Raw genomic sequence first — 13,392 nt, 5'->3', positions numbered from 1 at the left:
GCTCGTTGATGTGCAGCTCTAAACGCCCATGCATGTATAGGGAGACATACAGATACATGTGTACGTGCATGTGTGTGTGTGTGTGTGGATGCCCAAGGAATGCGAGAGCGTGTGCCACCTCTCTTCGAGTCCATCGTGCGCTATTCAACGTAGTAGTCGTCGCCATCACTCTCCGGCTCCAGTGGCAACAACGACGGCGCAACACCGGCGCCGCGGCGGGCTGACATGGAGAACACAAAGGCACAGATTACTACTAGGGTTAAGATTACCTCTGCCCATGCTTCACGAACCTGTGTGGCGGAGAAACCACCTGCGAAGCCGTCAGCCCAGTAGGCCAGGAAGGCTGTGTAGGCAGCCGACAGAGGTGGCAGCGCCGGCACGAGGGCTGCCAGATAGACGCGCAGCAGTTGCCCGCACACTATTGCCGGTGTGTACACCTGACTCGACAGCTGAAAGTAGAAGATACCCACGAGACTCGTGTCGATTAAATCATTCGGGAGAGCGGTGAGAAGCACAGAGAGGATGAAGCCGGCTGCTGTGGCGAAGAAGCGGTTGGCGCGGTTTTTGCGCTGGTTACGATAGGGCTCACGGTAGACTAGCTTCAGCAGCGCGAGCTCGGCGACGATGGCACCCGCGGCGTAGACGAACTTCGCCGTCGTGTGCTGCAGTATCTCATCGCCCTTTGAGCCGCTGACTGCCGCTGGCGGCGTGCGCAGAGAACGACCAACCATAACGAGCGACGCCGCACCATGGGCGAAAATCGGCGTCAGTTCGAGGACTGGAGGCGGCACGCAGGGAAGCACTTTGGCTGCGATAGGGGCCAGCGCATCTTGAGCGGTGTGGCGTGCTCGGGCTGCAAAGGCGGAAACTGGCCGAGCGGTAGCAGAGATGCGGGTCCTACTGCTTGCGTCGCTGGAGGCAGTGACGAGGCCAGGGAGAGAGCACGACAGCACCGCTAGTGCTGCCACGATAAAACGCATCAATTGTCCCTTCATCTCTCCTTTTTTTTTGTTAGGGTGGGAGGGAGGAGTTATGTGGGTGACTTATACGAATGTGCACGCGCGGTTGTCCGTGTTCGCCTGTGTCCGTTAGCTAAAAAGTGCTGCATGTACGAGTGCATAAATGTAGAGGCGCAGTGAGGTGCTTGTATGTGCGTGTAGAAAGGGGGGGGGGAGAGGGGGGAAAAGGGCACGTAGAATCACCACAGGGCAAGAGAGGAGCATCACACAGAAGAGGATACGAGTACTGTGGGGCGCACACGCGAGAGGCATGTTCCTTGTTTCTTAGCTTTATCCACTCATTCATTAGCCGGAGTAGTTGCTGTTAAACTTTCCAACACTGTCCATCCCTGCATTGCATTCCCTGAGCACTCCTGCAGGAAGGACCGATACACCGAAGGCGGGGAGGGAGCGCAGTCGGCCCACAACACGCGTGCACCCATGCGACTCTATCAAGACGGTCCACTCCTCCTCCCTGTGCTGTGCCTCCCCTCTTCAGAGCCTTTCTTATCTGCTCTGTGTATTCACGCTGCCTGAGGGACGTGTTGGCCCCCTTTTTCTTCGCCGCTGTTGATTGTGTATTCTTTGCACGTTATTGAGTAACACCCGCTGCTCTCCTCCCAATGAATGACGAGGGTTTTGGAGAGTGGGGAGGGGGGAGGGAGGGGGGAGAGAAACTCCCCACACGTACACACCTAACGTCAGTCGAAACAGCCCTGAAGAGAGAAAAAAAAACAAAGACACTTACGAGGTGCACCCGCACGGCTACGGAGAGCAGCTGACGAGGCGTCAACAGAACAACAGCAAGAATACAAAGACACACGCGACGGTGAGAGGAGGAGGAGGAGGAGAGAAGGGTCACGGGATGTAGAATGCGTACCCCATCCACCGCACTGACCATACCCGGGCGTCGATTCCCCACCCTCTTTCTCTTCTATCCTCTGCGACGCCCTTCATACATTACGTCTTCAGTGACTCCAAGGAGTCGATCGGGTTCGCTGGCAAGTGCGAGTAGTAGACAACCGTCGTGTACTTGTTACAGTAGCGCGTTGTTACACCCATGACGGCGTGGTCCTCGCGGCGCTGGAAGTACACGTGGTTGATCGTGACGCTAAGTGGCAGGGGCAGGTGCTCTGGTGGCACACGGGAGTTGTGCTCTCCACCAGTGTCCATGACCGCCATGCGACCGTCGCGGGAGCAGCGGACCAGCGTAGGTGGGGTATTGAGAGGTGTGTACCGCAGGTGCAGTGGGACGATCGGTGGGTACTTGCGGGACTCCTCGAACATGATCGGCTCCTGGCCCCAGCCCTCCCCATTGTCCATGATGTCGTCGTCTTCTTTTGTTGTCAGCAACACGTCGTTCAGAAAGATGGTGTTGGCCGGCTTGCCGTCACGGGCCGCAACCGGCTTAGGCAGCGGTTGCGTCACCGCTAAACCGACGGGCAGCGACGGAGCCTGCGGGGGGACAGGCATGTTTGGCGAGGCCGTCCCTGGCGCCAGCGGCTGCGTGCTATCCACCACCTCCATTCCATTGACAAGGAAGCGGTAGTTGTGGTTGCCAGGCGGGAGCTCCAGTAACGCATAGAAGGAGTCTGTGCTCGGCGTCATGGGCAGCGGCTTCCAACTCATTGCCTCCACGGCGACGTACACCGACTTCCTCGCCTCGATCAGAGCACGGACATCCTGGTCCTGGTAGCGCAGAACAATGGGGAAGGTGATAGCGGGGACGTTGCCGGTCATACCTCCTGCGGTGCTGTCGGGATCCATCGGCGGACGCGGTAGCGAGCTGCGGCTCATGCTGTGCACGCTGCTCGGGTCGGAGTGGCGTGTGGCTCCTGACGTCGCGCCAGCCTGCTGCAGCACGCTGTCACTGACTGCCGTCGGCCAGACGCAGGTAGGTTGGTTGGTGCCGCTGACGATTGCGCCAGGTAGGCCTACGCGACGCCGCTTTGAGTCTTTCGTGTTTGGCTGACCCATTGCGCTGTGAAAAGGATAGTGTGATGCGCTGCCAAGGTGGATGACGTCTTCGGGCCAGGGCGTGAGTCGTGGACCCACTCGCACATGCGCATGCAGACGACACTGGAAAGCACCAAGTGATGGAGAGGGGGCACGCGGCGCAGCAAACGCAGGAAAAAGAGGCGCAGCGCTGAAACCGAGCGAGCGGAGCACACCGACCCCGGCACCGGCACAGGCGCAGAGACTACGGACGCGATGTGATAACGGTTGGTGGTAGCCGAGGGGAGAAAGCAGAGAAACCGAGGCACGAGCGAGCAACGTGGTCGATGCGTGAGCGAAAAGCAGAGAAAACGAGTCAGCGGGGGAAAAGTAAATGTGCGCGCGCGCGTGTGTGAGTGAGTGAGTGCGTGAGTGAGTGAGTATCTCTTTCTGAAAGTTGTGACCGCAAGAACAAAAAATAAAATATGAAACGGGAGGCTGAAGGGCCGGGGGGGGGGGACAACGGAGATGGAGACGCGCACACGATACGCGAGCGCGTTTTCCTGTTATTTTTCTACACTGCTGCTGATGTGCCAGAGAAAACACACGTGCACGCGTGTGTGTATGTATGTGTGTGCCTAATACTGACGTGCCTGGGTGCCGTAGTTGCCTAGCGAGCCAACTTCAGTGTGGCTAGCAGGGATATGGATAAATGGGGAGATGGCTTGGGAAGGAGTGAGAGTATGGGCGAAGGAAGAGGAATGACGCTTGAGAAAAAAAAGGGCTGGCGGTTACACAAGCAACGCCCGTATACGGCAGCGTAGATGAGCTACGGAGGCCGCTATGGGGCGGCTCGCCGCCTTCTCGACAACTGTGAACGCACTACTGAAGTGCTCACAGCAGCAGTGGAGAGAGACTCTTTTTCCCTTCCTTTTCTTTCCGCCTTGCCCTTCGCACAGCTGTTGTTATGCAGGCACGTACGTGCACAGACGCCCCCTCAACAGTAGGAAAGAGCGGGACTGAGCAGGTCTGCGCGCATGGCCACTGCCCGTCTTGTCTTTCACTGGAAGAACGACTAGGTCCCTTCTCCCGTCTTGCTTGTATGAGGACGAGGCTCCAAGCACAACTTCACTCCCAAGCCCGAGAAAACAAAAATGATGGGGAAAGGACGAGCGCAGCGCAGAGCAACGGTCATACCAAAAGGAAAAGCGGGTCGGAGGGTGGGGGAGAGACGGAGGCTTCAAATGAAGCACATAAATAAACATCGAGTTCCAAAGTAGGCGACATCTCCGCGCACTCCCTCCTCCTAACACGCACCGTGACACGCACACACACACACACAAGCCAACAACGTCTCACAGAACACCAGGAGGGGAAAAATGAGATGCTGCTGGAGAGCAGTTAAGGAGGAGTGCGCGGCACGACCAGTGTTTGAGATACAACAAGGAGGGGAGGGGAGGATGGGCTGTACGCCATCGCCAGAGCAAGAGGAGAAGACACGCGCAGCAGTCTTCTCCTTCTCACACCGTGTCTGTCACTGTTGTCATGCCGCAAACTCAGCGGGTGCCTCTTCACTCGCCTCTCCCGCTTCTTTGTTTTCCACCTTGTTCTCCGCCTCGCCCTGATCCCCACAAGCCTTGGCAATACATTCATCGTGATCAACGACATCATCATCAGCGGGGTGAGGGGTGGCACCGGCAGGAGCAAGTTTCGAAGCCACTGATTCTGCGAGGGGCGATGGTATGCTACCCTTTGCAAGTCGTGACAGCAACGTCATCCGCTCCTCCGCGGTAAAGGGCCTGATAGCAACTTCTTCGGGCGCTCCAACAGCGCCTACCGCATCATCCACAGGAGGTGCTGCTACTGCTGCTGCATCTTGCTCAGCGGACTCTCGTATTGTCGCGGCTGTGCGAGTGGCGAGCAGTCGGAGACTCTCATCCTGTGCCTGGCGCATTCGCTGCATGAGCATCACTTCAGGTGGAGGTTGGTTCTCTGCCAGCAGCTGCACTGTCTCTGAGGCGTTCGTCGGTACCCCGTCGCCGTATGGGCGACCGGCGCGCAGACAGAGGAGTTGCTGATAAAGGTACGAGGGGGTGGAAGATAGCATCGGAATTGATTCATCCCCGGCAGCGGCGGCCACTCGGGCATCGAGCTCCGCGTTAATCTCCTCTTCGTATCTCGCGACAAGCTGTCGCTTCAGCTGCTCCAGCTCGACGGAGGACGCCGTCATCTCCGTGAACAAGTGTCTGCAGTGGAGGGGTGTGTGGCGGAATGTGCAGGAGGCCGTGTGTGGGGCTGTCAGTAGCGTCCCTCCATACCAGAGATGACGACGACCTGCGTTCCTCTACGTTTCGCAGTAGTAGTGACGGTGGCAGTGAAAAAGGCGTCGACAAACGGAGGAAGGGGGCGGAAGGAGTCAAGGGAATGAAGAGTAGACGGCATTCACCTGGTTGCCACCGACGTGTTCAACGGAAAGGTGCACCTGTACGCACCCGCATCCGAAGTTGCCCAGGTAGAGGTGCCGCTCCATGACGTTGTAGTACTGGGAGGACGCGGTGGAGGCTGCAAAAAGGGGACTGTGGATGAATGACGACTGCCTTTCCAAGGGAAACATAGGCACAGGGGCACACAAACAAGCTAAGCACACGAGAGGGAGGAGAGAGGGCACATCTGCGCAGCAGGACCAGCGAGCCAGTAAATCGGACTGTGGGAGAGGGACGATGGGAGCAGTGACACAACACCGCCTATCCCCCGCTCCACCAGCTACTGCACTCTCCTTCTCGCTTTCTTTCCGCTCTAAACGTGTCCAGGCAGTTCCTCACTGACCCACTCACTGTTCTCAGAGTCACTGCTGCTGCGTGAGGGCGGGAATAGCGAGGTGTGGCTATGGTGATGGTGGTGCTGCTGCTGCTGAGGTGAAGTAGTGCAGACGGCACCTCTCTCCACGCCGAGCCGCTCGGCGAGTGGCATGAGGGTGTCAGCCATCAAATCTACCGTGTGCTGGAGCATTGGTAGTGACGCGACACTCTCTTCGTGCCGTTCGAGGATCTCCAGCGTATCCACTGTGCTCGACTGCAGTTGTTGCAGTGCCTGCTGAAGCTGGAGGAGTCGCTCAAGAAGAAATAAGAAGACATCCTCAAGACTGTGAATGGGTGGCTGTGGGGAGGATGCGCCCTCTGTGGCAGCCACCGCCGCTCTTGCGCCACTGCGCTCTGTGTGCCCGGTAAGCTGCGCGGCGGCCGCCGCAAAGCGACCCACAACATTCTGAAGTTGATCACGAAATGCTCCCAACATCTCGGCTGTCACAGACACCGAGTCGTGTGCCTGCTTTTCTAGTTGAGTGAGCCGTTCATCGATTTCTCTGATATCCAAAGGCTCCTCTGCCACAGCATCGGGTGTCATGAGTGCTTCTGCCGCTTTGGCGGGTGGCGCCGCGGCTTGCAGAGTCGCTAGCATGCCCGTCACGTGTTCCCTCGCCTGCTCTGTGGCCGCCACGCGCTTTGCCAGAGAGTCGGCGTCTGTCCGTGTGGCTATCACCTCGTCGCGCAAACTTGCGAGTTGCCCCTCAACAGCTTTGTGCACCTTTTCCGACTGCTGGTCCATCCTCTTGTGCAGCTCTTGTACCCTCTGCACGACATCCGCTTCCTGGGTAGCATTGGCTTCCTCCAGCCGCGTCTGCAGATGCTTCTGGCGATCCTCGACGGCGCGCAGCCGCAGCTGGATCGGGTCCAGCTGTGACGACTGGTTCGACTCGACCACCTGGACGATATCCTGCACGTACTTCTGCAGCGTCGGCAGCTGCTGCCGCTGCGCGGACTGAAGTGCGTTGCAGTGGTCGGAATGCTTGGCAATCTCCAGCGAGACGCTCTCTGCTACCTGCTTGACCTCGGCGAGCTCCTTGGTAACAGTGGCGAGTTGCTGTACCGTGAGGTGACGCAGGCTTTCTTCGAGGTGATCCTGACGCCCGCGTTGCTCCTCCAGCGTTACCTGTAAGTTATGGATGAGATCGAGCATCTCCTGTCTTGCAGTCGCTGCCTCTGCAGCCGTGGCAGATTCCATCTCTGAGCTTGAGGGGGGAACGGCGCCAGGCGCTTGATCCGCACGGTTCCTTTCACTGAGTCCGGCAATCTCCTGCTGCGCCTGTTGCATGGATGCCTGCACCGCTTCCAGCGTCTTTGCGAGTGTCGCTAAGTGCACCCGCACGTCAGCCAAAGCAGGCGTTTCTTCGAGTGTCAGCGCCAGGTGGTCTCGCAGGCGAAGCGCCAAGTGCTGAAGACACGACTTGTCAGTCAAAAGACAAGTGACGAGTTTCAGCGGGGAAAGTGCCTCGTCCATTGCACACGTCGTGCGCGCCGACTGAGCGTCGATGAACGCTAATGTTTCCGAACACCTCCTTGACAGCGCACTCAGCTGCCGTTCTGTATCGCGCTCTAGTTCATTGTGCCGCCTCTGCCAGTCCTCTACCTGAGCTTGAACGCGATCTTGAAGCCCCTCCAGACGTTTCGCCACCGAGCTTGTCGCGTCTGCGATGGTGAGCGGTACACTAGCGCTTGCTTCCTCCACTGTGTCGAGGCGGCTATCGAGATCCTGAAGCCTGCTGTCTAGCAGTTGCAGGCTGCGCTGGTACTCCCCCGAAGCTGTCGTGCCGGCTATAGAGGTCGATGCTGCTGTCGCCAGAGCATGAGTGCTTGCCACCTCTGCAGACTGCTCGCGCACGGTCGTCGGCGCCACCACGCTCGAGAACCTATGCTGTTGTTGTTGAAGGTGTCGGACGCGGTCCATGAGTTGCTGATGCTGCTCCTCCGTGGCGCGCCGCTGCAAGGTTTGCTGCGTCCGGAGTTCCTCGTAGAGCTCCTTGTGGTGAGCGAATCGCTGCTCGAACACCTCCCGAGTGTGTTGGACGCGTTCCTCGTGGTAGTGCTGTGCCTCCGCCAGCTGCTGCTTCCAGCTGTTGTTCAGCATTGCCCGGTCTTCCTCCACCGCCTGCAGTTTGCGCTGTGCTGCGTCGATGTCCTGTTGCACCCGAGTCACCGGAAGTACGCACGTCTGCTGCATGACTGCCTGCAGCGCCTCGTACTTAACCCGAACATCTTCCGCCGTGCGTGGCAAGGTCATCTCAACCGCAGCAAGCGCCGCCTCCGTCCGCCGTAGGCGCTCTTCCACGGACTCCCCTGTCATGCGAGCTCGCTGCAGCGCTTCCTGCTGTTCTACCAGTGTCTGCTGCAGCTGCCGCAGCTGCGCGTCGGTTTGCTGCTGGCGCTCTCGGTGGATCTGCTGTGTACGCTCCTCCAGTAGTTGCAGTTTGGCATCCCAGACGTTCACCAACTCCGTCTTGGCTTGCCGTACTGCCTCGGCGACGCGGGACTGGACGCTGTTCATCTCTGTCCGCACCTGCTGTACATCACGTGCGCAGCTCTGCCATTGCTGATCTTGCTGCGTTTCCGCGGACTGCGCTTTCATGCCCGCCTCGACTGTGGCAAAGCGCCTCGCAGCTTCCCGCTTCCAAGCATTGGTATTGTCAAGGCTCTCTTGCGCCATGGTCTGTGCCTTGTGCATCTCGTCATGAAGGGGCTGCAGCTGCGCCCGAAGCAGGGCGGTCACCTGGTCACGTGACATCCATCCACTGCTGTCACCTCTCTGCTGCTCCCCTAGATGTTCGCGCACTGCCAGTAACTCAGCGGCATCAGCCTTCCCTTCCACCACGCCGGAGAGCGCATTGTGTTGCTGTGCCAGGCGGTGGATTTGTGTCTCGACACCGGAACGGTACTGTTGCAGTTGACTTTGCATGCTGCGCAGCTGCTCGTCAAGGCGGCGTTCCACCGCGGCTACACGCTCCTTTTCCTGCTGGCTCGTCCCCGACGTGGCGACGGTGGTGCTGCCCGATGCATTGCCGCCGTGTGTGCGTTGCCACTCTGACAGCTGTGCCTGCACCTTGAGCATGTGCGAAGATAGCCGTTGCTCTGACTCGTGGCACTGCTGCTGTACGTGCTGGGCCACAGTTTCGCTCGCCGATGCGGCGTGCAGCGCCCTCTGAAGATCTGCCTGAGTGCTCGACTGCAAGGCAGAAAGCCGCAACTTCAGCAAGTCTTCTGCGCTATCGCGGGCCGCCTCCCGCGCCAGCGCCCGCACCTGCGATATCTCGGAGCCCACCTCCGCCTTGACCAGTTCGTGCAGAGCGCTTGTCACGCGTGTCTGCCGGTCCTCTATGTGCTGCTGCTGCCGAGCAAAGCCGCTCTCGAGCGCTTCCACGCGGGCCACGAGAGACGCCGCTGCACTGGCAGGCATCGTAGCGTCATGCCCAAGGCCAAATCGACTGTTGATAGCCACAGAAGGCAACGTTCCCGCGCGCGTTGGCGGGGCCAGCGCTCCCAAGGAGGTAATGGAGAACGCACCATCGTCGGTCGTAGCTGTGCCGTTTGCTGCGCTCTTATGCAAGCCGTCCGAGTTGCCCCCACACCCGAGGCGGCCTTCCAGCGCGCGCACGGACTTCTTCAGCGCCCCGTTCTCTGTCTGCAGCTGCGTGATGAGACTACGCATTTCAGCAAACTCGGCGGTGGTGCGGTAAGCCAGTTCGCGGACGCTGTCGGCCCGCTTCGCTTTCTCAAGCTCCAGTTCCAACAGCGCGCCGCGCACTTGTGCATTGACGAGCTGCAGCGGTGAGGACGACAAATCAGTCGGCCGTTGATCCGCACCATCAGCTGCCGACGATAGTAGGCGCGACCGCCGCGCCGGGGTTGAGTAATCAAGCAAGGTCGACGCCGGCGGAGACGGCCCTGCCACGCACGCGGCACGGTAGCGGAGGTGCTGTGGCAAGGGTGGTGGTAGACTGAAATCCTGGTCGAACATGTCGAGGGCGGGTTGACCGCTGTGGACGTTCGGGGATGTGCCAAGGTAGTCGTCGACCTTTCGCTTCGCGCGATCGTAGCTGAGACGGCGGTGCTGCAGCTGCTCAAGCGTCGCCTCTGTGGAGCGCAGCGTCCGGTCGATAGAGGATTGCCATGTCACGTTCATGGAGGGGGGAGAGATGACTGAAGAGGGATGCTTGGCTTCTTTGGTAACGAAGATGTGTCTCTCTCTGTCTGTGAAGGTAAGCCAGGGGAAAAAGTGAGAACATAAGATGAGTACCAGAGGCGTGAGCTGCGGATGAGGTGGGCGCGCCCGCCTCGCCGCTCAGAGAGAGAGAGAGTGAGAGAGAGAAAGTCGGTGTGAGCAGGTCGAGTGTGTCTATGCGGGTGCTGCTGCACCCATGGAGTGGGTGGTGGGTCTATGAACGAGAAGCGCTGCTGCTGATGGTGCTTCGCCGCGTTTACTAGTCTGAGTGGTTCAACGCAGCTGCCGATGGGGGATGGGATGAAGAGTAAGGGTGTGCTGCAGGCGACTGTGTAGATGCGCGCATGCGTAGGGGGCGGGCAAGAGGGGCATGGGAACGAGTTCAGCGCCTTGGCATGTGCGCGGCAGACGCGAGGCAGGGCCATCAGGAGCTCGATACCTCTAAGAGCAGGACCCAGGGTGCTACATTTGTTCTCCGATGTTGGACAGCGTCAGGTCGTGTACTGACTGCGCCTCTACGTACTTGTTCCTAATGCGAGAGAGACAACGAAGTGGTAAGCGAGCGAGACGGAGGGAGGGGGTTCAGCCGTCTTTCCATTGCCTCTTTACTGGTGTCTGCGAGTGTTGGGTAGCAGAGAGGTGCAGCAGGGAGCACACGAGTGAAAGAGAGAGGAGGCCCGGAAGAGCAGAAGCAAAAGGAGAAGAGAGCGTACGCACCGACACCGACACAGTGGCAATCATGCGTAGCGCTGAGCGCGTAGGCGGGCTGTTCTTGTTAGAGCATGAAGATGTCTGCCTCGCTGTCAGCAGCGTCAGCGGTGCTTTGTGAGTGTGCAGCACTGCCATCACCACCGTTGCCTTCTCTCAGATCTGCGGGTTGCCTCGAAGGGAGCCGTTCGGTGAGTTCTCGAGGCTGGTCGACAGTCCGACAGGTTGGCGCGTCCTGAGGGAGAGCAGGCGTAGAGGTGGTGCTCTCTCCTAGTAAACGAACCGCGTGCACTGAAATGCTCCGCTGCGAGGTTGCAGCGCTGGCAGTCCGCACAGCTGCCGCAGACTTGGGGAATGCGGCAGCTTCGCAACGGCCATTGTCGTCCAAGCGGGAGCGCTTGTCTGGATTCGGCGCTTTCGTGTTGACTGCATTCGTCCTGGGATGCTTGCCAAGTCTGTGCGTCAGGACTTCATGCACGCGCCGCACTTCCTCCTGTAGTTGCTCAACGTGATGAGTCATCAGTTGCTGGGTCTCTGTGAGTTGCTGCCAGCAGAGCAGCTGACGCTCCTGAAGTACAACAAGGGCCTGACACCACTCAGACGGTGGCGGAGCCAGTTGATGGAGTGGCGGCGGCGGTAGCAGTGGGTGCAATATGGTATCTCTATTGACCGCCGCACGAGTCGCCGATCCTGCACTTGGAGTCGTGTGGTGTTGTGCGGGAGTAGATGTCGACGGCTGAGACCATGTTGCCGGGTACGTGAGGGCGCGAGGACACTCGTTGACGTGCTGTGTCCCACCAAGCACGCCACCGCGGTCCACTGTGGAGCCTAGATGAAGGCGACTATGGCGCAGAGCAGTTGGCGGGGCGTAAGAGAGGCGCGCATACCGAGCCTTCTGCTGCGCCACCGTCATTAAGGCTGGGTTGATGGATGCCACAGAAGTTGCTGTGGTGCGTGCTGGGGACCAATGCTGCAACTGCGGCTGCGTCGCGGCGAGTGTGTACGAATACGACGGCGCTAGTGGTGCCGCTGAGCTTGATCTCAGCGGGTCGGTCATACGATTCCCCAGACTGTGGTGTCTTTTTTCGGACCCCCACGACATGATGATGGGGGAGATTGGCGCTAACTCGGTTGCGTGTGCGGGTCGGCCGACGGAACGCGCGTGCCGTACACCATGGTTGCCTCGTCTCCACACAAGAGCGGGGAAGGGGAGGCAAGAGCACTGCAAGCAACGGAGAGACGAAGTTCCTGACTGCGAAGACGACGACGACGGCCGTGGCTAAGGACGCTTGTGCGATTGTGTACGGGCTGTGTTCGCCACGACACGCGTATGTGGGTACTAGGGAAGGGGTTAGGGAGAGGAGACCAGGGATGGAAGGAGAATGCGAAGGGTAAAGGAGGTGACGATGAAGGCTGAACAATGTGGGTCGCACCCTTGCCGATGTTCCAGGAGCGCGCTTCATGGCGCGTCTGTTTAGTGCCGTTTGCCCAAGAGAAGGTGCACACACACACACACACGCACGCACGCACGCATTGTGTTTCTTTTCCTTCTCGTCATGGCCGTTGAAGGCAGACACGCCGAGACGCAACGGAGGGAGGAGGGGAGATCAAGCACAAGTACAGAGAGAGCAAAAGACGCCAGTACGGCAATGGAAGAATAACGGAAGGCGCTTGCGCAATGCACACGCTACGCTGCGAGGGAGGGGAGGAGGTTGGGTAGTGCGCCATCAGACGCACCTCGTATGCGCACTGGAGAGAAGGAGAGGGTTGGGGGCGAGCGCTTCGTTTCGTTTTCGTTCTTACTTCCCCTTTCTTGTTTTCTCCCTCAGCGGCTCGCAGTTACCCGCCCCAGCTGGTGCCCCTCCACCACGGTTGGAAATGTGAGCCACCCCGTGCACTCGCTCTCGTGGTCGCGTATGTAGAATCGCCCCTTGTTGCACTCCAGCTGAAAGATGGCGCTGTATGGCTTGCCGTTCCAGTCGTGGAAGTAGCGATTTTGATCCGCTACGCAGACGAGGTTTTGATTCAGGTCAACAGCGGTGATGACGCCGATATGCCCCCACGGACTGCCAAAGCTCATCGGGTAGACAATTAAGCTCTCCGCCGCTGGGGGCACCCGTGAGCCTTGCCTCACGAACTTGGCGGGCACCTTCTCCCACGCGTTTTTATTTTCTCGCGGTCCGAAGTGCATCACCCCTGTCGAAGTCTTCACTTCCGTGGAGGGCAATGGCGAGCCAGCGCTGGCCTCTGACGCAGCCGTCGGTGCTTCTACACGCGGCTGCTGCAAGGCCGGTGATGGGTCCTCCTTGAGTCGGTACACGTACGTGCAGCTGGAAAAGCAGTAGGCGCAGTTACGCTCCGGCAGCAGCAGTCGGTGCGTTGTCCAGAGCCACCGCCTGGCGAACTCGACACACTGCCACTGATACCCCATGAAGATACCTTCACAGTAGTGCTTCTTGTTTGTCCATGTGTTCGAGGTGCCATTGCTGTATGCGGGAACGCCCTGGTGGGTGTACCCGCAGATGTCGTGCAGGGTAACGCGACCACCCCGGCGCCCGCTGGAGACTGTGACGAGAGACGTGCTCATCTGCTCTGCGCCAGCAGCGTTTTGGGGGTCGAAATCAGTTGTGTCGCACGTGGTCGGGCGCAGGTCGTTCGTCTCGACTATTGGATCAGGGGCCGCCGCCACGCGGCTGCGAGA

The 13,392-nt window shown here is 59.3% G+C and overlaps 5 protein-coding genes across 5 annotated transcripts; all 5 read right to left on the bottom strand.

Annotated features, from left to right (window-relative positions):
* Positions 1–140: 140 nt before the first annotated feature.
* On the bottom strand, positions 141–731 carry LBRM_23_0530 (conserved hypothetical protein; the record flags this gene model as incomplete). Its single annotated transcript, XM_001565075.1, has 1 exon — positions 141–731. The coding sequence occupies one exon, from the start codon at positions 729–731 to the stop codon at positions 141–143; it is 591 nt and encodes a 196-aa protein (XP_001565125.1).
* A 1,227-nt stretch (positions 732–1,958) lies between these two features.
* On the bottom strand, positions 1,959–2,795 carry LBRM_23_0520 (conserved hypothetical protein; the record flags this gene model as incomplete). Its single annotated transcript, XM_001565074.2, has 1 exon — positions 1,959–2,795. The coding sequence occupies one exon, from the start codon at positions 2,793–2,795 to the stop codon at positions 1,959–1,961; it is 837 nt and encodes a 278-aa protein (XP_001565124.2).
* Positions 2,796–5,729: 2,934 nt separating this feature from the next.
* Positions 5,730–9,944, bottom strand: LBRM_23_0510 (conserved hypothetical protein; the record flags this gene model as incomplete). The annotated part of the gene is made up of 1 exon (XM_001565073.1): positions 5,730–9,944. One exon carries the CDS (start codon positions 9,942–9,944, stop codon positions 5,730–5,732), a length of 4,215 nt encoding a protein of 1,404 aa, XP_001565123.1.
* An 814-nt stretch (positions 9,945–10,758) lies between these two features.
* LBRM_23_0500 (conserved hypothetical protein) lies at positions 10,759–11,793 on the bottom strand (the record flags this gene model as incomplete). Its single annotated transcript, XM_001565072.1, has 1 exon — positions 10,759–11,793. The coding sequence occupies one exon, from the start codon at positions 11,791–11,793 to the stop codon at positions 10,759–10,761; it is 1,035 nt and encodes a 344-aa protein (XP_001565122.1).
* Positions 11,794–12,516: 723 nt separating this feature from the next.
* Positions 12,517–13,278, bottom strand: LBRM_23_0490 (putative trypanothione synthetase; the record flags this gene model as incomplete). The annotated part of the gene is made up of 1 exon (XM_001565071.2): positions 12,517–13,278. One exon carries the CDS (start codon positions 13,276–13,278, stop codon positions 12,517–12,519), a length of 762 nt encoding a protein of 253 aa, XP_001565121.2.
* Positions 13,279–13,392: the final 114 nt, after the last annotated feature.

Source organism: Leishmania braziliensis, chromosome 23 (genome assembly GCF_000002845.2).
Source record: "Leishmania braziliensis MHOM/BR/75/M2904 complete genome, chromosome 23".
In the NCBI taxonomy this organism is placed as follows: domain Eukaryota; phylum Euglenozoa; class Kinetoplastea; order Trypanosomatida; family Trypanosomatidae; genus Leishmania; species Leishmania braziliensis.
Note: the sequence above shows the minus strand (reverse complement) of the source record. Positions and strands in the feature narration are given on the sequence as shown.